General features: G+C 41.2%; 4 protein-coding genes across 7 annotated transcripts in view; 2 read left to right on the top strand and 2 right to left on the bottom strand.

Annotated features, from left to right (window-relative positions):
• Positions 1-5679: 5679 nt before the first annotated feature.
• GDF9 (growth differentiation factor 9) lies at positions 5680-10950 on the bottom strand. Of its 3 annotated transcripts, XM_032629182.1 has the most exons (4): positions 10786-10950; positions 8188-8383; positions 6098-7049; positions 5847-5956 (listed from the first exon to the last, which is right to left on the bottom strand). In XM_032629182.1, the coding sequence occupies exons 2-4, from the start codon at positions 8318-8320 to the stop codon at positions 5902-5904; spliced, it is 1140 nt and encodes a 379-aa protein (XP_032485073.1). In that variant the 5' UTR covers positions 8321-8383; positions 10786-10950; the 3' UTR covers positions 5847-5901. The 3 variants fall into 3 exon arrangements, with proteins under 3 accessions (XP_032485072.1, XP_032485074.1, XP_032485073.1); XM_032629183.1 differs by having other exon boundaries at positions 5846-7049; XM_032629181.1 differs by lacking the exon at positions 10786-10950 and having other exon boundaries at positions 5680-7049; positions 8188-8667.
• On the top strand, positions 10910-12149 carry LOC116752316 (cytochrome b-c1 complex subunit 8). 2 transcript variants are annotated; one of them, XM_032629184.1, is made up of 3 exons: positions 10910-10968; positions 11125-11292; positions 11944-12149. In XM_032629184.1, exons 2-3 carry the CDS (start codon positions 11139-11141, stop codon positions 12036-12038), a joined length of 249 nt encoding a protein of 82 aa, XP_032485075.1. In that variant the 5' UTR covers positions 10910-10968; positions 11125-11138; the 3' UTR covers positions 12039-12149. The 2 variants fall into 2 exon arrangements, with proteins under 2 accessions (XP_032485075.1, XP_032485076.1); XM_032629185.1 differs by having other exon boundaries at positions 10931-10959.
• A 141-nt stretch (positions 12150-12290) lies between these two features.
• LEAP2 (liver enriched antimicrobial peptide 2) lies at positions 12291-18088 on the top strand. Its single transcript, XM_032629186.1, has 3 exons — positions 12291-17116; positions 17333-17472; positions 17780-18088. Exons 1-3 carry the CDS (start codon positions 17060-17062, stop codon positions 17814-17816), a joined length of 234 nt encoding a protein of 77 aa, XP_032485077.1. The 5' UTR covers positions 12291-17059; the 3' UTR covers positions 17817-18088.
• Positions 18089-18674: 586 nt separating this feature from the next.
• AFF4 (AF4/FMR2 family member 4) overlaps positions 18675-26658 on the bottom strand; it is a 93660-nt gene continuing 85676 nt past the window's right edge. The window contains 1 exon segment of the mRNA XM_032629180.1: positions 18675-24502. Within this exon segment, the coding sequence (XP_032485071.1) occupies positions 24375-24502 (128 nt within the window). The 3' untranslated portion in view covers positions 18675-24374.

The following is a 26658-nucleotide window of genomic DNA, read 5'->3' as shown; positions in this document are numbered from 1 at the left end:
AGAAAAGGAAATTAAGGGAACAATCCCATTTACCATTGCAGCAAAAAAAGTAAAATACCTAGGAATAAACTTACCTAAGGAGGTAAAACACCTATACTCAGAAAACCGTAAGACACAGATGAAAGAAACTGAAGACAACATAAACAGATGGAAATATGTACCATGTTCTTGGATTGGAAGAATTAATATTGTTAAGATGACCATACTACCCAAGGCAATCTACAGATTTACTGCAATCCCTATTAAACTACCAATGGCATTTTTCACAGAGCTAGAACAAATAATTTTAAAATTTGTGTGGAAACACGAAAGACGGTGAATAGCCAATATAGCCTTGATAAAGAAGAACAGAGCTGGAGCAATCACACTTCTTGACTTCAAACTATACTACAAAGCTAGAGTAATCAAAGCTTTGGAACAGAACAGAGAGCCCATAAATGAACCCACACATGTATAGTCAATTAACCTATGACAAAGGAGGCAAGCATATACAATGGAGAAAAAACAGTCTCCTCAAAAAGTAGTGCTGGGAAAACTGGACAGCTACATGTAAAAGAATGAAATTAGAACATTCTCTAACACCATATACAAAAGTAAACTCAAGGGCTTCCCTGGTGGTGCAGTGGTTGAGGGTCCGCCTGCCGATGCAGGGGACGCGGGTTCGTGTCCCGGTCCGGGAGGATCCCACGTGCCGCGGAGCGGCTAGGCCCATGAGCCATGGCCGCTGAGCCTGCGGGTCCGGAGTCTGTGCTCCGCAACGGGAGAGGCCACAACAGTGAGAGGCCCGCGTACCACAATAAAAAAAAAAAAAAAAAAAAAGTAAACTCAAAATGGATTAAAGACCTAAATGTAAGACCAGATACCATAAAATTCCGAGAGGCAAACATAGGCAGAAGACACTTTGCCATAAATCTTTGCAATATTTTTTTGGATCTGTCTCCTAAAGCAAAGGAAATAAAAGCAAAAATAAACAAATGGGACCTAATTAAACTTAAAAGCTTCTGCAGAGCAAAGGAAATCATTGAGAAAATAAAAAGACAACCTATAGAATGGGAAAAAATAATTGCAAATGATATGGCCAATAAGGGGTTAATATCCAAAACATATCAACAGCTCATACAACTCAAAGAAACAAACTCAATTTAAAAATGGGCAGAAGACTTGACTAGACATTTTTCAAAAGAGGACACACAGATGGCCAACTGGTACATGAAAAGATGCTCAACATCGCTAATCATCAAGGAAATGCAAATTAAAACCACAATGAGGTATCACCTCACACTTGTCAGAATGGCTATCATCAAATAGAACACAAATAACAAATGTTGAGGATGTGGAGAAAAGAGAACCCTCATACACTGTTGGTGAGAATGTAAACTGGTGCAGCCACTACGGAAAACAGTATGGAGGTTTTAAAAACAACTAAACATAGAATTACCATATGATCCAATGACTCTGCTCCTGGGTATATATCCACAAGAAACAAAAACACTAATTTGAAAAGATAAATGCACCCCAGTGTTCATAGCAGCATTATTTACAATTGCCGAGAAAGTAAAGTAAGCGCCCATCAACAGATGAGTGGATAAAGAAAATGTGGCGCATATATATATATATATATATATGTATATACTCACGCATATATATACACATACAATGGAATACTGCTCAATCATAAAAAAGAATGAAATTTTGCCATTTGCCATAACATGGATGAACTTGGAGGGTATTATGCTAAGTGAAATAAGTCAGACAAAGACAAATACTGTATATCATTCACATGTGGAATTGAAAAATGCAACAAACTAGTGAATAAAAAAAAAAAAGAAACAGACTCACAGTTATAGAGAATAAACTAGTGGTTACCAGTGGGGAGAGGGAAGTGGGGAGGGGCAAGATAGGGGTAGGGGATTAAGAGGTACAAACAATTATGTATAAAATAAGCTACAAGGATGTACTGTACAACACAGAATATAGCCAATATTTTATAGTAACTGGAAATGGAGTATAACTTAAAAACTGTAACCTACTATATTGTACACTTGCAACATAATATTGTACATCAACTATACTTCAATTAAAAAACCCTCGAACTTTCAAAGGTAGAGATGAAATGGTGTTAGACAAAAAAATATTGACCATTATTTCCACCCAGAGATATCAAAACTTCATTGATGTTAGGGTCAACATTTCCCTTGACCCAAGTTGGTTTCAACGTGTGAAAAATTCTAACCTAGTGTATCAATGTCAATATCCTAGTTGTGACAGTATGCTATAGTTTTGCAAGATGTCATTGAAGGAACTGGATAAAGGATACATGTGATCTATTATTTCTTACAATAACATGTGAATCTATAATTATCTTTAAAAAGTTTAATTAAAAAATTCTAAAGGTAAGATAATTTAGTATTCATTCAGCCTGCTTATGTAGTACCACCCCAAAATGCATTCCTCCACAGAATGTTCTGTGGTGCTGAATGCTCACTGATGGAACTTAGGATAATAAAGGAAGTCTCCATTTCTGGTAGGTGATATATTTTTCCCGGAGCTGAGGACATCAGACTCTGTTCTTAAGCACACACAGCACCTGCCTATAGTCAGTGTTCAATAAATATTTATTCAATGAGCTAATTATTTCTGAGAATGCCAAAATGACATCCAGGCACAGGCTATGAACTCCTAACACTGCCTGTCACAGCACTTCAATGTGCAAAGACACCAGCACCACAGACAGGTCTGTAAATGACTCTGAACTGTTCACAAAGCACTTATTCTTAATAAGATGTCCAAAATGTACAGCTGACTCTTATCCACATTTATCTAGTTACTCAATTCTTCCATACAAGTTGTATTACGTAGTAAGGTAGAACGAAGAAATTACTGTCAAGCCATCTATAAAATCCTGTTCTTTAAATGGATATTGAAATAGTCCTAGTCTTACTGACCAATCAAGCCCCTTTCCAAAAATTGACTAGTATAAATGGGGTTTGGGAAGGACATCTCCATCAGGAAGTAATTAACCACATGAAGAGAACCTACTTGGCTTGTCAATTCTAGTAAAGGATGAAGTGTCTAAATCTCCAGGTTGTGTTTATTTTTCCATCTATTTAGAGAACAGTTAATGTATAAAACAGCATACTTTTCTGCTCTATCATAATCCACTCAGCCAATCTCTATATTTAAGGAATGTTTTGGGGACTTAACATCCTCTAAATATTCTAAAGAGTATTTTAAGTGTTTTAATTTCATTTCAATTATCATTTTATAAGTTACAATCTCTCCAAAGTTGCAGATTGAAATCAATTACTTAAAATTTTGATATAAACCAAGTTCTTCTGTCTGAGCATTTTTCTTTTATCACTTATACAGTCAGGAATACTTCCTCCTTTACCTCGTGAAAGAGCAACTTAATTTTTCCCACAGGCTGTCGAAATTGAGTTCTAAACCAACTCGAGCAGCTGCTGCTCCTGAAGCTGATTAGTAAAACAAAGTATTCAGCGTAACACAGGAGTTGATTTAAACTGATAAAGAGCAGGAAACTCAGAGCTGAAGGAGAACCCAGCTCCTGACATGGCCCATTGTTCCTTGGTACACTAAGGCACTCATCAAGTTAGGTGACCTCGTATCTCATCTGGACTAAATACCAAAGCTGAATGCACCTATTTAAGGCAGATGAAGCCTCATCCTTGAATTTCCAGATCTAAATCACTATGGTCGTTTCTCATTTATTTTCTAAATTGGCAGCTTTTATAAGAGTAACTGAAGAAACACAGGTTTCATACGGAGGAGGCAGTTAGGAGACTAGTGTATCCTCCTCGATTGTGTAGAAGAGAATCTTTGAAGTTTAAATTCAGCAGATATAGAAGCCCTGCATATTAACGCTGTCCTCTGAATGAAAGAGACTAGATTTACAAATAAAGCCTAAAGGGATGGGGGAAGTAAAGCTTAAGGTTTTCAAGCTATCACTACTCAGCTATAGCATCAAAACACTGTGCAAAAGTGTTTTAAGTCAGTCAATTTTAGAACTCACCTATACAGATGAACTATAATATTTATCTACTCCTAATTTTGGCATTGACCCTAATACTTAACTTCCACCAAAACTACCCACCATTTTCTTCTTTTCAAAACCTCTGATTGCCGACCATATTCCAATACTCAGCTGCAGAACTAGGCCATAAAAAAAAAAAAAAACACCCCAAAACAACAATAAAGCAAAACAAACTCCCCTGTTTAAGGGGAAAAAATGTCAGTTTAGGGCATTTGGGGAACTATGAGGAATCCTTAAAGTTGATGTATTTTTCATGTGGTCCATTTGAAAACAGCCATATTTAAAGGAGATTTACCTTTAAATAAGCTCAGTTGTACCTTGCCACCATCACTCGTGCCCTGGCCATTCCAAATATTTTTTTACTCCTAAGAATGACAGAGAATGATACAAAACCCTGAAACACCATTTATCTTTTATACTTGCAGCTTCATTTACCCAAGAGTAATGACTCCTTCAAGTTATACAACAGATGGCAAAGTTATTTGGAAACTAGGCCACCTAAAACTTTTCAGTCCCATTTTTTGGAAAAAATGTTTTTTGGAGGGAAAAAAATCATGAGCAGATAAATAGAGCATTTTGGATGGTGTGTGCAGGTTTGTAAGGTGTATACAAGATAACACCAGGAAACAATTCAAAAATAAAGCTAAGAAAACAATTTCATTCCTAACAGCATCAAAAGAGAATACTTAGAAATAAATTTAATAATGTAAAGTGCAAAACATACTCGAAAACTACAAAATATTTTCTAAAGAAATGAAAGATCTAAATAAATGGAAAAACTTCTCACACCTGTGGATTGGAACACTTAACATTGTTAAGATGGCAGTACACCCCAAACTAATCTATAGATTCAACACAATCCCTATCAAAGTCCCAGCTGACTTCTTTAGACACTAAGCCCGAAGCAAAAATCATTTACAAGAATGAGAAGTACTTGCATCTTGGAGTTACTTTTGGTTTGTAGATGAGGGTTTTACAAACTCTGAAAAAAATCACTGCATCGGCCCCAGACTGCGCCTCCAGGGCTTTCTCAAGGTAGGTTTACTGAAAACCCACATAAAAGCCCTCATATCCAAACAAGGCCCGCTCTGTAATATAACCTAGTCACTGCCAGCTTAATTTAGTGCTAACAGTGCTATATCCACCTGGAAAAAAAAACCTGTCGGGGTGGAGTGATAGGAGCTGAGGGAAAGCAGCAAAAACAAACCAACCAGCCAAGAAGAAACGCTTCTTGACCTCCTTGCAATGGGTCAGAGTTTTAAAATATATAAAGGAGAAAATACGTTTTAAAAACCTTGAACTCTGCATTTTCTTGGGAAAATTTGCAAGGCTATTTCCTTTAAATAAATGGGACAAATGTTATTGTTTGACATGAGTCAACCAATTTATACAAGCCATCTAAGGAGCAGAGTTAGTACCAATCACTAATACAACAGAAATGGGTTATATTGCATACTCTCTAGTCTAATGACTCTCACTTCGTCAGGATATAGAGAAGTTAGTCTCTCTCACTCTGAAAAAGGGATAGTAAGTGGAGCTGAGACTATCTTTTAGACACATTTCCTCTCCCTCTCAAATGACCATTTAAAAGCAAATCTTTAATTAAAACCACACACAGAGAAAATTTATGCCACTCAGGAATTTATGGTTCCATTAAATAAGACTATAGCAATCTGAATTGTCTATTTAGAGCTGCAGTTCCATCCAAGATTTATGCTAATTAAGTTTTTTTTCTTACATCAAAAACAAGACTCCTACAAAAGAAAAAAATAATCACTCAGGGGAAAAAAATTTAAAGCTTTCCAAAAGAAGTACATTTTATTTACATTTGGAAATGAGTAAGGCAGCTGTTATCCCTTTACAGTGATAGATGCCACAGAATGTGCTAATCTACACAGGCTCCTCCTTACACAACACACTGCATTACATTGAGAGATTTGATACATGAAGCTTTCTCCCAAAGGCACAGACAGGCGCACGATATTTACTTTGGCCAGGAGACTCACGGTTTTACTTGAGAGGAGCCTATGTTAACGACAGGTGCACTTAGTGGCTATCATATCTTCATATTCTTTATAAGCGATTGAGCCATCAGGCTCAATTGCCAAAACACTCAAAGGGCTGTACTTGGCAGGTACACAGGATGGTCTCGGCACTGAGGAATCGAGCTTCTCGTGGATGATGTTCTGCACCATGGTGTGAACCGGAGAGCCATACCGATGTCCGACCGCCCTGGGACAGTCCCCTTTACAGTATCGAGGGTTGTATTTGTGTGGAGCCACAATCCAGTTGTCCCACTTCAGCTGACTAAAGCTGAGTCTAAAGTCATGGAGCTCACACTCATTTTGGGGAAAAAGAAACTGTTTGAAGTATTCACTCAGATTGAATGAAGCTGGAACCAGAGGCTTCTTCAATTCAGAGCTGACAGTTTCCTGATCTCTCCGGTGACGGGACGATCTTACACCCTCAGCAGCCTCTTCTCCCATGGGATAGCCAGACAGCTCTCTCTTCTGGTCAGGACCCTGTGAAGGCCTCTTTTTATAGTGGAGGGAATACCACCTGTGATAAGCCTGAGCACTTGTGTCATTCAGATATAAAAGCAGTGAGGGGGCTACCAGAAGAGTCATGTTAAGTGGACCGTCCTGCGCTGAAGGATGCTGCAGCTGGTCTTTCACACACGTAACGTTTACAGACATGTGAATACTCCTCTTGTTGGAGGCCACTAGAGGCTGAAGGAGAGCCGTCACATCAATCTCAATCCATCTGTATTTCTTTCTAAGTTCAAACTGTGAGTGAAAGGTAAATGAGTATGGAACTCTTGGGAGAGTCTTGCTAGAAAACTCTGGCTCTTTTATCACCAGGTTGCACACACATTTAACAGGAGAGGGAAAAGAAACGGAGTCGTTGAAAGTGTATAGCAAGACTGACTTGAGTAAATGTTCAACAGCAGTAACACGATCCAGGTTAAACAGCAGGTCCACTGATGACGGGAGGGTACCTGAGGAGAAAAACACGCCACCAGTAATGCTCAATACAAATCGAAAGGAACGCAAAGTCAGATCAAGGAATTAGCACCTCAGAATGTGCTTCCACCCTTCTTTTCCCACTTTCTCAAGTCTCAAAACAAAAGTTGGGGTGGGATGGGGGTTATAAAAAAAAAAAAGCAGGTAACCAGTACCATAACTAAGTCCCAGCACTTATAGCTGGATACTTAATCACCAGCAATTCAGAACAGGTCTGGTGGTGAATTAAAACGGGGACTCACTACATTCTGAAGTTTCAGAATCTTAATAATTTGCTTCAAACATAGAGGAAGCTAAGGAGGAGAGCAGTATTTTTCTCTTGAAGAGTCTCTAAGGGGAAAAATGTAATAAAGACACTTGCCAGGCTTGTTAAGAAAACATTCAAGTCCTTATGGACAGAATCAATAAAGAAAACATAATTGTCTAAGTTAATTTGGAACACTTGAGACCGACAACAAATGGAGGCTCTAAACCCACTATAACAAAACAGGACATCAAGGAAGGAGGAAAGGTTTTAAATAGCCACAAAGGACCTGCTGAGTTAGAAGGGTTTTCTGTAAGTTATGAGCTAGTGAATATAGATTCTGTTTTTTAATAGTGCTGTTCCATTCTCTCTCACACACAAAATTGTTGACTAATGCTTTGTTCTTATAAGAATCTACTGTTCCACATAGGTACTTAAGCTTTCCTCTCACAGAAAGCAACAAACATGGGGAAATATCCTGTTTCATAAAACACACCAACAACTGAAAGAGATTCTTTAGGCACATATCCAGGCCAGAATTGGTAGAATGAGAAGAATATGCAACTGGAAGTCAAAATACCTCTTTTCCAGTCTTGATTTTGTGACCTTGGACAAGATGCTAACCTCCAGCAGCACTTTCCCAGCCTTTAGGGCCATTAAGTCTCTTCTATCATATTAGCGCAGCTTAACCCATGAGAGCATTAGGAAGAAACAATAAGATCAAGTACCAGATTTGTCTGGAATTTGATATTGAGTATCATGCAAAGTAAAATGTAAGTCAAGGAGCAAGGGCCAGATCCTTTCTGTAACTGAAATGCAGAAGGTCTATCTTCTTCCCTCCACACATTAACCAGTCTGCTCCTACACACCTGTCACCTGGTCCCCAGGAGCCTGCTTGTGCTGGGCACAGGGGGTGAAGAGCCGAACAGTGTTGTAGAGGTGACTTCTGTTGGATTTCGGGATCCCCTCCTTGGTAGCACATGCCTTATAGAGCCTCTTCATGTAGTGCAAAGCTCTGTCATCTGGCTGCAGCCTGGGGGTCTCCGTTTGCGCATCGTACAGAACCTTAAAGAGAGGGGAAAGGAGGCCAGGTCTGTGTCTCCCATCTAGAGGCTGCAGAGAGGACCGAGTCTCAGCCTCAGTTTCCAATGGAGCAACAGCTGCAACCTGAGCTTCTCCCCTAGAAGCCTGAGAACCAAGGCTAATAGGAAAACAGAGCCAGGCAAAGCAGCAAAAACAAAGGAAGAACTTGCTGGGAAGTGCCATGGCTTGGAAGAATTAGCAAGAAACACGTTTCCCCATTCCAGTCTTCTTCCTAAAAGCCAAGAAGAGCCTCTGTTGGTCTCTTAAATAAATTTTAGGTGTGTGCGTGGGCTAGGTTCACTTCTGTAATCAGACATCAAGGATGCCTAGCTGAAGGTAATTTTATCAGCTGTATGTCAAACAGCTATTTATCCAATTTCTCCTAATTAGATGCAGATTTACTTGGTTATGTAGCTTTCCTTTTCCTTTTCCCTGGCATTTATTTAAAATCGCTTAAGTTAATGGACTAGTTATGTAGCTGAAAGGCTAAGAGGAATTGAGGAAGGATCTTAAAATAAAACCACCCATTTTCTGAGAGAGATTAGCATTCTTAAAGTGTTCCTTAGGTGCTTGCTGAAACTTCCAAGGGACATGGAAAGGCTAACTAATTATTCATGATGATACACAGATCTGTTGGTATGCAACTTATGGTATTCGGTTTACTCTCCCTCTCTATTCTCATCACCTCTCCCACTTCCAGGTGCTTAGAATAATTTACTGCATGTTGATTTGGAGGGTGAGAGAAAGTCACAATTGGCAACGAAATTCCAGAGAGCACAGAACTATTAAGTTGCCTAGTTCTCTCAGGTAGCTTAGTAAGGATATGTACTTGGAATACTGCAATATGCTTTTAAAAAGGAGGACATCGCCTTTAATCCTGACTCATTTTTAAATATAATTATCTTGATGCCTTTACTTTGGTCTGCACATTCATCTGTACATACTTTAGTTGAAAGGTTTAGAGGTGTTTTCAGGTGCTAGAAAATAATTGAAAGTTTTATTTTTTATTAATCACTCTAATGGTGGTAGAATTTGCTAGGATATTTTTGTTCTTAACTGTTATAAGTATTTATGTTCTTGCCTCTGAGCTAAAATCAGGCTAGAGATTGCTTTAGAAAAAATGAGATGCGTGCACAATGAAGAGCTGAATATACTCATGGTATAAGATACAGACCAGTCTATGCAGTACCCAGGCTGATAAAACCGAGGTATATTTGTAAATATTTTAAAAATAAATTTATTTATTATTTATTTTTGGCTGCATTGGGTCTTCATCGCTGCACACGAGCTTTCTCTAGTTGCCGCGAGCGGGGGCTGCTTTTCCTTGTGTTGCGGTGGCTTCTCTTGTTGCGGCGCACGGGCTCTAGGCATGCCGGCTTCAGTAGTTGTGGCACGTGGGGTCAGTAGTTGTGGCTCGCTGGCTCTAGAGCTCAGGCTCAGTAGTTGTGACACATGGGCTTAGTTACTCCACGGCATGTGGGATCTTCCTGGACCAGGGCTCGAACCCGTGTCCCCTGCATTGGCAGGTGGATTCTTAGCCACTGCGCCACCAGGGAAGTCCCTATTTGTAAATTTTAAGTTCATTGCCTGCCAAGCCTCCCTGGCCCGTGGCTGGTAAGCAGGGTTATAAAACACAGCCAAACTGTTGAATGAGAACTTAGTCCTAGATTACACATGGCCAGCAATGCCGTGAACAAAACATTTACAGACATGCTGCATCAAGTAGAAAAGTCAGTCAGCTGTACGGGACAGTGGCATCCTTAAGCAGACAGCACTTTTCCGAAAATGGAATCGCTCCCCTCCTGGGAAGTGGAGTGAACTGTGGGCAACGTGACATCCCGCCCGCGGCAGAACCCTGTCCGAGAGAAGCCGGCTGCTGTGGAGGTCGCCTCTTTCTTCCCTCCTACCACCACTAACAGCTGTTCAGCAGTTGCTGGACTATTACTTGAGGGCTCCTGTGGCTAAATTTGAGGAAACATTTTTATTCTCTCTTGGGAAAGTCTACACCCTGCCAGTGGATTCTAATCCGGTGGGTGCCAAGAGAAGTCCCAGATCCGTGTCCCTGATTCGGGGCCTGAGGTCGCTGAGAGCTTGAACATAACCGATTCCTGTTCCAGCTACTGGACAAAACCCTACAAAACCTCGCGTCGGCTGCCGGGCGGCGGCCTCAGGGGCGCTCTCCACCGCGGGAGAACACCTGACCTAAGCGCGCGGCCAGCGAGGCCCTCGAGGCCGGCGGGGCCCTGGCTCTTCAACTCTTAGTCCGTGCGGCTCCCGGGAAAGGCGGGAACCGAGGAGAAGCCTGAGAGGCTCGAGAGGGTGCCGCCGGGCCCCAGAGCCCACTCAGTCGCACTTGGCCCCACCCCCAAGCAGGCACCACCCACCTCACGTCACTCGACCGGGGCGCTCTTCTCCCGCCCGGTGAGGATGGCGCCTTCCTCCGGAGACAGCCGAGAAGTGGCCCTCCCGGAAGTGACCTCACTGCCTCCTAGCGCGGCGTCCGATCCTACCGGAAGTGGTGGACGGAAGCCGGTGGATTCCGCGCTGCGGAGGGCGAGGTGACCTCGGTGCGGGAGTGGGGTCCGGTAGTGCGGTCTCGGTGGCCCGGGGGGGTGGGGGCGCCGTCTACGCTGGGAGGGATGAGGAGCGCCGGGGAGAGCCTCGGGTTGGGGGCGGCATGTCCGCGGCCTGAGCCCAGCGCCTTTCCACCTTCCGTCCTGCAGGCGCCACCGCGACCATGGGCCGCGAGTTTGGGCATCTGATGCGGATGCGGCATGTAATCACCTACAGCTTGTCGCCCTTCGAGCAGCGCGCCTTCCCGCACTACTTCAGCAAGGGCATCCCCAACATGCTGCGCCGCACTCGGGCGTGCATCCTTCGCGTCGCGCCGCGTGAGTGCTCTGGCCGGGCGGGGGGCTGGACTCCCATCCACAATGGGCACTGCGGGTCCCTCACTGAGCACTCTGCAGCTCGCCATACACACGTTTTCTCATTGAATAGTCCTGAATGACGCTGAACTGGTCATATCCTCCCCATCTTATAGATGAGGGAGGTGAGTCATAGAGAACTTAAATGACAGGCCCAAGGTCACTTGTGTGACTCCAGCGTCTCCCTCTGAGGTCATCTTTACCCACTTCTTAGCGATGAACTGTTTTGTGTTAAAGGTGCAGCAGATAGTGATGATAGTTGCACAACATTGTGACTTTGCTAAAAACCACAGAAGTGTACGTTTCAAAATGGTTAAATGATGAAGTGTATGTTATGTGAATTTGATCTCAGTTATCTCATTAAAGTATTTTAAAATGTGCAACAGGGGAGCGGTAAGGGAAGAGCTGGTCACAAATTTTCCTGGGTAAACCCCTTTCTTTTACACACCTGTAAAAATGGGTTTGTAATGTAACTTTTCTTGATCGTCTCGTTTAAGAGTGGTTTCTTAAAAACTAGAGACAGGAAGGCAGAATATGTTGTGAGTCAGAAAAGAGGACTGAGATCCATGTGTCTTGTAAGTGCTCACTGCTTATTTTCATTTATTATTTTTATAGCATTCGTAGTGTTTTATCTTGTCTACACATGGGGAACACAGGAGTTTGAGAAATCCAAGAGGAAGAATCCAGCGGCCTATGAAAATGACAAATGAGCAACTCATCTGGATAATAGTTCCTTGTCTCTGAAAGACCCTTCTCTGGGAGAGGAGTCTACATTGCAGTGTCTTGAAGACACAATAAACTTATTGTAGGCTGCACTGTTATGATATTGCGTTTTGTGTGAGCAGAGTCCTTGGATGTGACTGCTACTTTTCAAGTTCATGAATTCCCCTCCCCAGCATGAGTCCTGAACGGTTTTGGCTAGTCTGAGTTTGGTGAAGGATTATGGCTCGCTTCTTGTTCCATAACCCACAAGAATGTAGCTGCAGCTACTCCTGTAGCTGAACAGTTGTAGATGGCATCGACTGTGGGTAATGTTGGCTCCCTGCCCACTATTTCCATACTGACAATAAAATCTAGTAGTTACAGTATGTCAGGTACTCTTCTTAGCCCTTTACACAAAAAAGTTCTTTTAAACCTCACAACTACCTTTGGTTTTTCGGGTTTTTTTTCCTTCAAAACTACCTTTGATGTATCACTATTACACTCATTTTGCAGATGAGGACACAGGCACAGAGAGGTTAAGTAATTTGCCTCAAATTATACAGCTAGTGAATGGTAGAGCACCAAAGTTTGTGCTTAGAGCTGTGCTGTACCACATGATAGGAAGTCAGCTATGAAGGGGAAGGGTGAGGTGACCCCTTTGCCTCTAGAGCTGGGGTCAGCAAGCTGGCTGTGTTTGTACCAGGTTGCTAACAGTGCTTTTTAGCTGTGTATGGAAGGAGATTTCCTGCTGGTCCAGAGCAGCAACCTTCACAGGGCAGCCAGCATCTGGCCCAGGCTGTGTCTTTCCTTCTTATTCTAATGATTGTTCCTGCCTTTCAGGAACCAAAACTACCTCAAAACAAAACAAAAATCAGTAAGATGGCACTGATCGTGAGGCAGGAGAAGGAGGTACAGCTGAGACTTGGGCCCATAGCCTTTAACTGTTGCCTCCTCAATGTGTGATAAAGGCAAGAAACCCTCACTCCTTAGCTGTGAGCTTCGCATTCATCAAATAGATGTATTAAGACAAAGCCATAGGTCTGAGGTAACAGTGAAATGAGTGGCATGTAAGAGTCTGGCAGGGTGGTACAGGCTTATCAAAGGGCAGCGGTGTGATGAAAACTCTTGTCTCACCAAACATAGTCTAATTTTCCTGTTTGGCTTTTTGTCCAAGTTTATTCCCAGGGCTTGCTGCCTGATCTGCAACGTATATGGGTTATAGACTCCTTTGAGAATCTGGTGAAAGCTGTGGGCCTGAAGAAGGTGTAAATGCATCCTTAACCTGGCATAGTTTGAACAGGTTCACCGGCCAGGGGAGGATCGATCACTGCCTTGACAGGCCATTGATCTCTGTTTTTTTTTTTCCCTCCAGTTTTAGCCCCAAGCTTCCTAGGGACTATGGCCACCCTTCTTTGTCCCATATCTTGGCTTCATTTTACCCTTAGGCTTTTATTCTGGTTCTTTTGAGCCCTGTGGAGATTATCAGCCCGAAATCAAACTTACCCTTTCTTAGCCCAGACCAGGCACTGAGCCTCTTGGTCTGAAACCTTTTATCCCAGGAGTGCTCTACGGAGAAGACTGTCCTGTAAGCCCTTGCACGTGCTAAGCTGCTGCGTTTGGATAAAATTGTTAAAGGCTGCTTTAAGCCTGTCCCTCACCAAGGGGCTTCCCTCTCTACGCTTGGAGACCCAGAGCTCTGTATAGCAGGGTCCTGCGGGGGTGGTGTGGGGCTGGTGGATGGTGTGGAATGTGAGTTATAGCTCAGTGCTCCTCCTGTACATGATATGTATGGGATCTGGGATCATTTTATGGTTTATTCTATCTGTAGAAATCCATAAAGAAAAGGAAAATGGGTGAAGTCTCTTAATGAGGGATCACTGTTGTGGGCCTCTGTGCCTATAACCCACCCACCAGGAGCCTCCAGCCAGGGTGTGGCTCCTTCATCTGCTGCTGGGGCACAATCCCGTGTTCATTTACCCCTTCTTTTCCCCAGCAGTGCACCTGCTCCCACAAGGGCTTTTATCTCTGCAGAATGCGGCAAAGGGGATTCTTCCATTGGCCAACAGAGTCCCAGAGATGCAGGCCCAGAAGTCCGTGCCAGTTCTAGCCAGCAATTGAGCAAATACACTTTGACCCTTTGTTGAAGTTTTACCTGGAAAAGTCTGTCCATTTCAGAGGCTTTCATTTTTCATTAGGCATCTCCTGCTCAGGGGCAGCAAAAGTTTCCAATTACTGTCAAGCCCTTCATGACTTCCCCTCTACCTGGAATGTGTTTCAGATAGCTGCTCATGTAGCTACACACTCTGTCTCCCATTTCACCCTAGGCACTTAACCTCAGAAACACTTGTATTGTTGTATTCAGAGTTTCCAAGCTGTAAGCTATCGAACATGCTTCAGTCTCACTTTCTTCTTCTAAATTAATCATTTGAACCCCCAAATGTCAGTGCCTGAGGGGCCTCAGAGATATGCTCCCATCTCATTGACAGAACAAGGAACTAAAGCCCAAAGAGGGGCAGGGCTGGCATCTGGTCAGCTCCCCTACCTGGGCCCCCGGCTCCTGCCTCCCAGCCAAGCATTTCTCCTTATGGCTGCCTTGACCTTTCTGCTGGAGGAAGGAACATGTACTTTGGGTTGATTCATTCAGCAAAATACTTGATTGTAGAGCACCCCTAGACTTTTACAATTTTTATTTTTTAATGTCAGGAATAGGCCACAGCTACTCAAGGGATGTGGGATGGCTGTGGACAACTTCTGTCACTTCAGTTTAATGCTGTTTGGATGCTGCTTTGTTTTTAAAAAGTTTGATTTTGCTCCATATTTAAATAAAACTACTACAGAGTTTGTAGACACATGAAATACTCTCCCTCACAGTGATTCCTTGCACAGGCAGTAACTAATGCATCTTTTCTTTTGGGAGGAGGGATGGCATACAAGATAGAGGCTTAAGGGACTTCCCGGACGGTCCAGTCGTTGAGACTCTGCGCTTCTACCGCAGGGGGCGCGAGTTCCATCCCTGGTCGAGGAACTAAGATCCTGCATACCTTGTGGTGAGGCCAAAAAAAAACAGAGAGGCTTGAGCTACAAAGGCTTCTGCAGTTTTGTCACACCGATGATGATGATGAATAGTCCTTCTCCCCGCGCACAGAGGGGGCCCAGAGCCTCAGGCCCTTATCCTTGGCTGTCGTATTGGCTTTATAAGTTAATACAAAAGGCTACTTTGATTTTCCTTGAAATACAGGAAGGCAGAAATGGAGGATTAGGAGAAAGTATCCGTCTTTGGAATCAGCACTTTCCAAATCCCATTTGGCACATCCGTCTATGCTCGTTAACGGGAGGCTGGAACTCAGTCCACAGACCTAACTGGCTCTAGGATATCACGCTGTTCAGTTTTTCACTTACTTAATCAGATTTGTGTTCTTACCCAGTGTTCACTAGGTCACCACACAGCCTCTTCCCCACCCCACAAAAGTTCTAGCTAAGCCCCTACTTGGGGTCATTCTGTATCAAAGCTCAGGAGTAAAGGGAAGGAACAGCTAACTAGTCTCAAAATTGCAGGATTGCTTAGGTGAGTTTGGCATAGTTCTGCTTCTCAATGTTCCTTAAGTGCAAGCAGTTGTATCTCCCTCCAGGCCTTGCCTGGTCCTGAGAGGACTGGAACCAAGCAGACAGATCTGTGGAGTTACAACTCGCCCAATCCCAGCTCTGAGGCCCACCATACCACCCTCTTCTCCCTTGGCAAGAGGATTCGTGACTGTTCTGTTCCACCTTCAGCTGTGCCACATCTCCTCCACTTTTCCTTGGGAACAGGCAGGCCCTCACCACATATCCAACCTGTGAAGATGAGAAGGGCTTTGGGAAGAGGTAACAGCCAGGTGTTCAGGGGGACACAAGGCTGAAGAAAAATCTTGCTGCATTTGTCTTCTTGGCTTTTCCTTCCAGGTCACAGGAAAATCTGAAGTCCTATTTATCTTACTCAGAATTCACACCTTTCCGCACAAATTTATTAAAATGTCTATGTCATTTAATGTGTACCCATAACTACTCATAGTTTAGGTACATGCTCTTTTTTGGTCTAGAAACTTGTGTTGGTTCCTACTTAAGGTGACAATATTTTGCGCTTTGGAGAGATCTCAGCCCTATGCCTGCTTCCCTGAGGCTGCTGGAAGGATGTGCTCTGTAAAAGGCCCAGTCAGCTACTGGCAAGAAAGCTAGTAATTCAAGGTTGACAACGTTTATCACCACCATCAAGCTCTCTCACTGATTTAGGGGCCCCTGCTATCTCCTCATTCACATTTTAAAAAAGGAAACAAAGTCAACCTATACTTATTCATTCAATTCACCCATGATTGAAACACCACCAGTCAGTCCTGATTGTCCTTCCCCTGGGAGATGGCAGGTAGGCCAGACTTTGAACTTTCTGCAGCTGGGTTTCCATTCTTTACAGAGATGATGTGGAACAAATAATTAGGGTGATAGTCCATCTATACAAATGGGGATCTGGGGCACTTGTAGACCATGCTTGCTGAAGTATCCTCCCACAGATGGGAGATAAGGGCCTTATCCAATTGCCTGTAACAAAATAGGTCAGTGCTTCTTTCCTAGACAAGGCTGAAAGGGGTCAACACTATTTCTGAAGACCTCATTATTAGAATTCTGTTTTGACTAAAGTGATCTCACTAAGCTATTTTGGAATCAAAACGTGGCCAGGTGTCTGGTCTCCCTCAATGGCTTCACGTGGCTTTTCAAAGGGGAGGAGGTAGTGCTGACTTTTGGCAAAATGGGTGAAAAGGTCCACGCCAGCAACACGATCACTCAAAGTCCAGATGAGGGATCAGTAAATACTACATGCCTGAAAGGCAGGCCTTGAGCACATTCCTCTCTGGTAGACATTAACTTATTAAAGTGACCCTGACTGCAAATATAAACTTTGCCCCCATCTCACTTGGCAACCATAGAAGAGGCAGATCTACCTATAAAAGGGAGTGGGAACTGTCCCCAGCCTTCATGATCCAATATCCCATCTACTGAGATGTGGCACCTCAAACTCTTTGCAGTACTCCTGGTCTGCCTGTTGCTGTTAGGCCAGGTAAGAAGAGAAGGATACATACGTGGGTGGGTGGGGATGGTAGTGGTGGTGGAAGAATTGTAAGCAGACCTTGAGCACCAGACTCAGTCCTGAGGAATGGACCCTCTGCTCTGAGTCTACAGCATCTGTGGGGGGCAGGGGGGAATCATTATTCCAAGTTGTACAGCAAGGCTTCAACTCTTCCATACCTGAGGTGAATCTGTCTTTGTCCTACAGGTATATGGCTCCCCAATACCAGAACTGAGTTCAGAAAAGAGAAGGCTGAGGAGAATGACCCCATTTTGGAGAGGGGTTTCCCTCAGGCCCATTGGAGCCTCCTGTTGGGATGATTCTGAATGTATCACAAGGCTATGCAGGTACTCCACAAACCTGGGCCCAAGAGGCCTGGGAAACTGCGCAAAGGAGAGATCAGCACACACACAGACCTAAAAATAAAATTGGGGTGGAAGAGTGCCTGGGTTGAGGTGGGAGCTCCACAGGGGAGAATCCCTCAAGAGTTAAAAGCCAAGAACGGCTCCACACAGGTACCATGAAAGAGTAGTTCCTTTCCTTCCTTCGCTCTACCCTGAGATTGGATATCAAGCAGAGGAAGGAAATGCAGTAGACGTGGCTCTGGGCACTGCTAGACCTCTGTCTTAAAAATCACCTTTTCTTCTCCCTTAGAAAAAGACGCTGTTCCCTAAATGTGGCCCAGGAATGATGTATATACACCAGGGGAAAAGAGGACAGCACTTACCTACAACAATGCTCCGTTCTATGGAATATTGATTAACTGCATTTGGTTGGAGGCACTTAAGTGAAGCAATGTTGTGTTTTTAGATTGTTTAAAGACAGGTGTATGCTTTAAATTGGTCTCCGTTTCTTCTTACAATGTTGATATGCAGATAAGCATAACTAAACTTGTCAACTTAAGAGTTTATTTTTCTATGTATACTATAAAATGTCTCAAACTGAAATTCTGGCAGCCTGGAATTCATGCTTTTGAGGGGAAGAAGGATTTATTTTGTATACTATAGAAAACCCAGCAAGGCCTAATAATGTGTTAACTTCTCAATCCGGAAAGCGCAGTGAGAGTTAACATTTCTTGAAGAAATAAAGAACACAATGGCAGGCTAAAGGCAAAAGTTTACTAATAGCTAGAGATTAACCTTGGCAAGTTCATAAACTACGGCCCTGGATCCTAACCCTTCACTCCATGTAAAGAACATTTCAGTGAGGCGTCAAAAGACAGGCGATATTGGCACTCAGTACCTGACGATGTGCCCTAGTTTGTCTATGAACAGAGAACTGGAAGAAAATGAAACAATAAAAGCCCAAGCCATGAAGAATAACAAAAAGGATGTGTATGAGATTTCTGTTGGAGCAGGGTGAATTCTGATCTATGCAGAAGGACCCATGGCCAGCCAGTTCAGAATTTCTATAATCAGAAATTAACACCTGGACTGATGGGACCAGACTTTTAAAGAAGAGTAGCACTGGACCCTAAAATACAAAACAGAAATTACACGAAAAGGGCAAAGTAGGAGTTGAAGAAGTGTAGAGAGCAGTGTTTATAAACTTTAATACAGAAAATCTATTTGATATTTATTAAACTTCGTTTCTCCAGCTATGGTTTGGCATTATACAAAGCATCTTAATGACACAGTAGAGTTAAAAAGATCTTTACAAATTGAAATGTGATACCCTTGTCTCCAAATATTTTAATTGCCATAAATTTGTTTAAAAATACACATTAACGCATGTTTTGACACTCTAAACTTTCTATAATCTCAATAACCACAAAATACATATAATATACTATACAGATGTGGAAAAATCTAGTTAGTATATAATACTTTGCTCACCATTAACAGCTTTGTTATGTGAAATGCACATACTGACTTAGAAATCCTAGCTTTTGAGCCCCAAAGTACCTCTGAAATTTTAATGTATTACAACAAATAAAAATCACAGTATATAATTGAAATTTTGGTTGAAAATGTCAGATGCCTAAATATTTTGGATAAAAGAAATGTAAAACAAAGATTTGGATCATGTACAAAACAAAGGCATTCTATCAGACACTAACAGTACCTTTCTGCAGAATCAACAAGGCTTTTATCAGCGGCATTACTCCCCTCCAAAAACCCTCCCAAATATCAAACCATTATTCACCAAATAATTTTAATTTCAAATAAAAGGATTTTCAATAAATATATAAGTATTTCCATCCTCCATATACAAAATTTCTTAAAACCATTCAAAACGGAGGCTAGATAGAAATTTTCATAACTGTGCTTACCAACCCTACATCTGGTCCTCAAGGGTGATGCCTTTTCAGGCACCACCACCTGGGCCAGCTCTGTTGGTGAGCCCCGTCCCGTCCCGCCCCGCCCCGACCCCAGTACTGCTGAATGCTCATGTCAATGATTTGCCAGGTGTGTGCATAAAGTTGTAAAATGGGGACACTTCTTGAACAGCAACAACAAACTCAACAGTATGGATAATCATGGCATTGATTTGAAAGGCAGCATTTCCAAATAGATATTTTCCAGAGAGGAACACAGCAGGTAGAAAATTCCAATGGATAAAACCTGAAAAGAAACCCTATGTGGAAGCAGTAAGAGGTCAAAACTGAATATTACTAGAATTTCTGGGTGAGAGCTTTTTTCCCCATGCTCATTTAGAGAGCTTTTTAGCTGTTTCTTTTTAAAAATGGGAATTTATGCTTAGCCAAGCAATGTTGGCAAGGAGAGGTCCAAGCTGACATTCCTGAAAGTCAACTTCATTATATGACAATTACTTAGGTTGCTATTTTAGGTTGCTTAAAGATTATAAGACTTGGTTTAGACTTAACTCTAATGCCTTATTCTGTGACCAAATTCTATCAAACAGAAGAGACTGAGATATTCTTTCCATTCGCTTTTCTGGAGACTGTAAGTTCTTTTTAATTAACCATATGGTTCGAGTAAATAGAATCTGTATCTGCTTTACCAACTGTTAATAACTTACTTCCTATCACTTGCCAGCTTAGTTACAGGGTCTAGGGGTCTAAAATGAATTTCTCTATTAGTGAATATGTGAAAGATATGCTCACAAACATGAACAATTTGGCCTCTTGTCACTACATATTCTAAGTCATTCAATACTTATCTCTTCTATTTATTTTACTGAATAGCAACCTTAGATGTGCAATATTATTATTGGAAAAAAGTTTGCCTCGCCAACACATAGATAGATACATGATATTGAAATGAAATCTGTGTTCCACATAATTAGGGAATATGACTTCTAGGAATCTATATGGATTTGAAATGTTTTGCTTCCCAATTTATTTAGGAAAAATAAAAAATCATCACAATCTGCCTAAAGCATCATTCCCAGTAGATGTTCGTGGGACCCAGAGGCAAACTTCTATAATTCAAAATACATTATGAGGCCCTTTTGTTCAATTAGCAACTGGAAAATTAAAATCCTTCCCACCCTGTAAGAGCCCTATTATACTACGGAAGGGCTCAAATATATTTTAAAAGTTAATTTACTACAAATCATAGTAATTAAGCTTTAACAATCTAAAAGGAATATACATTGCACCCTTGAACATTAATATTCAAGGTGTCAACAAGAAAGTGTCTTAGATCAATTTAATAAATAATGTGGAAATAGTTGCACTAAGCTAAAATACTAAACACACACATTTTTGACAAACTAACTTCATGTTTTCATACATACATACATACATATATATAAAGTGTGTATGTGTACGTAATTTTAAAATCCAAAGTCACATACCCTCACACTTGTAAGAGTGCACAGCGTACCTCTCCCCTACACAACTAGGCATCACTGACTGGAGCGATCACGGGCTGTGCTGAAACTCCGCAGAGTGCTGCTGGCCTCCAGAGCCAGAGATTTCACTTAGAACAGGTGTGTTTTGTAGGCTCTTGCTTCACAATGCAAGCTTATTCAATAAGGTAATTTCTCGAAGTTACTGTCATTAAATATAAAAATGATGCTGTCTGATCTAGCTGATTAAACCTTTCCTTAATGAAAAGAAACAAACAACAATTAAAAAACAACAACAGCAGCGAACCTAATAAAGCCGTAAGTGTGTCGCTCAAAGTGCAACCCAGATGCCTGTGGATCCACCAGCATGAGAGCCCCACAGAGCACAGGCATGTGTGGGCACGTGCACACATTTCTCTAGACAGCTTTTACATTGGAGAGTTAAACTAGTGATGCTCAACCTTCTCTACTCTTCAGCAACTACAGCTGTAAATTTATCTGAAGTACTCATTGCTTATAAAGTCAGTTCTTAACTACTTGCCCAGAAAAAAGGTGGCACTGAGGCAAGAAATGGGCTGAATGCTCCCCAGCCAGACTGGACCTGGGCTGGACTGAGGAAGCCTGAATCACCTGGAGGGGAGTGCTCCCCACAGGCCAGCCTAGGCCGGGCAAGACTATACCATGTGACAACTTCATCCACCATAATATGTTCGTTGGTTGCCTGTAAAGAGTCCAGTGGGATAGGCTACTGCCTCCTGGCATACAAGTGTGGTCTTAGAGCAGTCAACAGAGTAATTTTTTAAATAGCTGCTATTTTTATAATTAACTATATTAAATACAAGTCTCAGACTAAGTAAGTTTTTAGCTATTTGTCAAAATCAGTTGTAAATAGTTAGAGAACACTGAAGACACCTACTGAGGAAGAAGGAATGGTCACCTGTGAAGGAGTGCAAAGTATGTGCTGGAACAGATGAAGACAGACAGAACTTCTGAGGAGATGGACACAGAGGAGAGGGAGTGGTGTTTCCAGAGACTATTACACTGAAAATTCAATTATTTAGAAAAGGATTTTGATCCATTGCCCATTACCACCTGGTGGGAAAAACCCTCAACAATGAAAAGCTTGTAAAAATTCATTTTCCAAGAATTAACACAGTTTTAGAGAGAGAGTACTTTACCACAGCACCAAAAACATGCAGGAAATTCTGCTTTAACAATTATCACTGTTGATCTGGGAAATGCTCCTGCTACCTCTCAGGACCCACAAGAGACTAGAACACACTGGAACTCAGAAGTGCCCCACTGGCTGCTGTTGCTGGAAGTCTAAAAGCTCAGAGGATACTTTTTCCATTTCTAAGATATCATGGAAAATTAAGGAATCAGAGTCAGAGAAATCAGAGAACAGGACGAACATCTACTTGATTAACTGTGGCAAGTTTCTTACTGAATAACGATCACTGAGAAGCTGTCCTCTTAAGGAAAACTGTTCCTAAAACACACTAAGATTAAGTTAGCAAGGTATCAGAGGCAATTTCTCCAAGGGAAAATTGTTAAATTCAGCATAATTTGGAGATCTGAATCTTCAGTGATATGCAAAAACAACTTGAGGTACAAAACCATTAAGAAGCTCTATAGAGGCCACAGGACAATGAAAGTTCACTAGCCTCATAAGTAAGTGTAGACTCAGATGCAGAGGAGTCATTATACCACTGGGCTTGGAGATTTTCTATCCCTTCTTTCGCCATTTCAAGCCTTAGCAATCATCTATAAACAGCAGGGCAATCCTTTTTTTCTGATTGGATGGATTCATTTTTGAAATTGGGAGAAGGACAAACTATTTTTTGAAGCAGCATTACCCAACAGGTTAGACTAAGTCATGTACCAAAGCATTAGCTTTTCTGAAAGAATTAATCTTTATGTGACCCTAAAGGACGATTGTAAAGGAAAGAGAATTTAACATTATTACTACAGAATACCAACCATATGGGTGATCTGCAACTAGTGTAAAACTTCATCTGTAAACAATCCATAGACCCTTCATTTAAAGGTAAGATTTAAGGCACACCAGACATGATAGGGGCACTAACAACAGAAGATAGAAGGTGTATTTCTCACTTTTGACTCCTATATGCACCTTATAGGGAAAGGTACTTTGATACACAACTCTTACAGAGCTGGCTTCTCAAGCTCTACCCCTGCTTCCCTCCCCTTCCCAAGAGAATTCATACTGAACCAAGTTAGGTACTTTTCTAGTGTGAATTTTCTGATCCCATCAGAAACATACATCATTGATGAGGGCCTTCATAATACAAAGGTAGTAAACACAAGACAGGTTTAAAAGAAGAAACTGATCATCTCTACATCAGGCATTAGAGCTCTAAGTTGTATAGCAAAAGCACACACACCAAAGCTCCAGCCCATTCCTACATCAGTCACTGAATGCTCCTATCAGAGCATCACAATCTAGTGTGGGAAAAAAATTTTAAATTAGAATTCTGAAGAGAGATTTTACCCTACAAACATCATCAATGCAAGAGATATAGGCAGCAACGCTCAGGAGTTAGATCATCCTTTGTTCAACAGTAACTTATTCTGTTTCAGTGTCAAATTATTAGTAACAAAAAACCCCAAAAAACAAAAAACATGGTTTTAATAAAATCCATAAGGTTCAAGATTGTCCTTTTATGAAACCCTTCACATGATATGCTTCTCCTAGAAAGTTTGCCTGCCCTCTTTTGTAATGCATTAAATGCAAGTTATAGTCACCTTGTGATTGCTATAGTGTTATTAACACATGTTCACAGTTCTTGAAATAATGCATACCAAATCACACATTTCCTTTTACATCCACGTAGAACACCATCTTCTCATATTTAAGTGATTTTTCATGTGTAGAAGAATATCCTTAATACTAAGTATAAATTCTGCAATAATAAAATTGTACTTAAGATCTGAAGTAATATCAGGTAGTAGGTGTAGAAAGAACATGTCCACATTCTAGATGAACCAACTCTTACTCTTAGAAGAGTTACCACAAAAAGACATTATTTTTAGGTAACAAAGCTCCCAAAGTATATAAATAAAAATGCCTACATTAAATTTACACAAAATATTCAACAGAGTAAATTCATAGGCAGAAATAACTAAGTTTTAAACTAGCCCCAATCTGGGCACTTAAAAAAATTAAAATAAATAGAATTTCAACTGATTAGTTATGAATTGCAACTGAAATTTCAATCTTATTACAGATCATTGAAACCAGCTTATCAACGTGCTGCAGATTTAAAAGCATTTAAATAATTTTTCATATTGGGAATATTGAAGGGGTCGAACTACATGATGGCTTTGGGTTATAAAAAACAACACATGAACCAGGGAGGAGAAAACCATTCCTCATTCTTAGTGTCGACTAGGTGGTATGTTATGGCAGTTTTCCTTCGTGATGTGACACAGTGTTGTGGAGAAAATCAGAGGCAACAAGAATGTGTTCAGTTCAGGATATCAACTTGGCATCCTGGCGAAGCCAGTGCAGTCCCTGCCGGGTATAACGAACTAGGTCTGTCATGATGCTTGCGTTAAAGATGAGAGGACCCATTACTTTATCCAGTTCAGCAAAGAATTCTAGAAAACCAAAAACACTTATTAAATGATGCACACTCTTTTGAATAAGTGCTTTATAAAGTTTTTAGTCTAGACTGTAAAATGCTATTCATATAAAGTAAAAAGCACTCCCTCCTGCACTAAAATAACTCTTCGTGTTTTAAAACAAATCATCCCATAGTCTGTCAAGTTATATATTTTCCCTAAGTCATGAAACATTTTTAAAAGACTATATGGTCAGGAATTAAGAGTTATACATATAAACAAAATGTCACTGATGGAAATTGCTAGTATGCAGCAAACATTATTAAAATGGAGACCTAATTCTACAATGTACTATGACTCAAAACATTCTGTGTACTGTTTTTGTATAAGAAGCAAGTGGTACAAAAAAGGAGGATGTTATCTGCATTTTTCCCGATAAGAGCCACTGTGAGGTTAGACAACCTTTCTGCTATAATCATATGTCATACAACTTTGATACATTAAATCTCATGTTTTAGACAGTAGTTTAAAAATGTAAGAGACAGAAATGAAAGGATTTTTCCTATGTGAACAAATACAGACTGATGTGCATGTAAGGCAGGGTGCAGAGAGGAGGAAGGAATGATAATATCCTGACATTTGATCCCAATGCAATTTTGGAAGAAGACGGATGTAGGACTCAGTAAGGAGAGTTTTTACATGTGCAGTGATGACAAAGACCTCGGTATACTTAAACAAGATAAGAAGTAATCAAACAGTTGAGGAGAAAAGAATCTTCTTTATAGAATTCCAGCTAATAAATTCCTGATGAATTTTCTGTTTCCTAATGGAATAGCACATGTAGGTGATGACCATCAATGGATGCTAAAAGCCTAAGTTAAAGTTTAATAGGGAATCTTATCATCAAACTGAGTCAGGCCAACACCATCTGAATGAATCAATGGTCAAATCTTACTGACACTAAAAAAGGGATAACCGTTATGCCTCGTAATATGATGTAATAGGAAATATGGAGTAACACCTATGAAAAGTTCTTATCTAAAATAATGAACTTGAATCTAATCAAGTCTCAAGATATAACTATCAGCATGAACGAAATGAGGTGGACAGAAGAGCAAGCTAAATGTACCATGAAGAAGTAATCAGCCAAATCTAAGACTATGACACATGCTATGCTGCAGTTTCTCCTTGACATCAATGGCATGCCTGCCCCCCACCCCCCCAAAAAAAAAGTGCAGGAGAGGGAGATACTTAAGAGACTGATTAATGACTGTTTGGATCCTGTTTGAAACAAACCCAACTGTTTTTTTAAAAAAAAAAGGCATATTTGAGAAAATAGGGAAATCTGATGGGAGACTGTCTTAGATGACATAAAGGAGTAATTGTTAATTTTGGTGGCTGTGATAAAGGCATGGCGGTCATGTTTTTGAAAACTCCTTATCACCTAAGGATGCGTACCAAAGTATGTTCAGGTGAAATGTCGTATCTGATACGTGCTTTAAAATACACAGGGTAAAGAAAAGTAGGACAGGGGGTGGTGGGGAGCAGTCAAGGGTGGGAGATAAAACAAGATTAGCAAAATATGTTGTTGAAGCTGAACTTGAGTAAAAGGTACATGGGGTTCATTATACCATTCTCTTTCCTTTAGTCAATGTTTGCAAAGTGCCACACAATAGGTAGGTAGGCAGACAGGCAGGCAGGCAAGTAAGTGTGTAAGCAAGGAGCCCAGGAGAGAAGAAAGAAAGTGAGGGGGGAAGGGATGGAGGGAGGGAGGGAAAGGAAAGGAAGAATGATGCCAGAAAACTGGCATTAGGGAGAAGAATGTAAAGTAGGGATGACTTAAGAAGAATTTCAGCTTTGTAACCTTTCCTGAGTAGCACTGACAATATTTAAAATTCTAGAAACAAATTAGGTTTTCAAAAACACAACTTTTTATTGCATGTTGGGGTTCCCCTTCTACCTTTCTCCCACTATGATCCCTCTTTAGGGATAGGAATTTTTCATTTTCATCTGATTACCTGTTCATGCTCTAAGTATTTAAATATACTCTGTGACAAAAGGACACTTGATTGATTTGCTACTTCAAGTGTTTCTCTACAAAGGAACTGCCTGAATAGATGCTACACACACATATTTACTAAAAACATCTACTAAAATAAGATGGTGTTTATCTTGTTCTTTTCCAAAGATCC

The sequence above is a fragment of the Phocoena sinus genome, chromosome 3 (assembly GCF_008692025.1).
Source record: "Phocoena sinus isolate mPhoSin1 chromosome 3, mPhoSin1.pri, whole genome shotgun sequence".
Taxonomy (NCBI): domain Eukaryota; kingdom Metazoa; phylum Chordata; class Mammalia; order Artiodactyla; family Phocoenidae; genus Phocoena; species Phocoena sinus.
The sequence above is the reverse complement of the archived record's forward strand: the minus strand, read 5'-3'. Positions and strand labels throughout refer to the sequence as shown.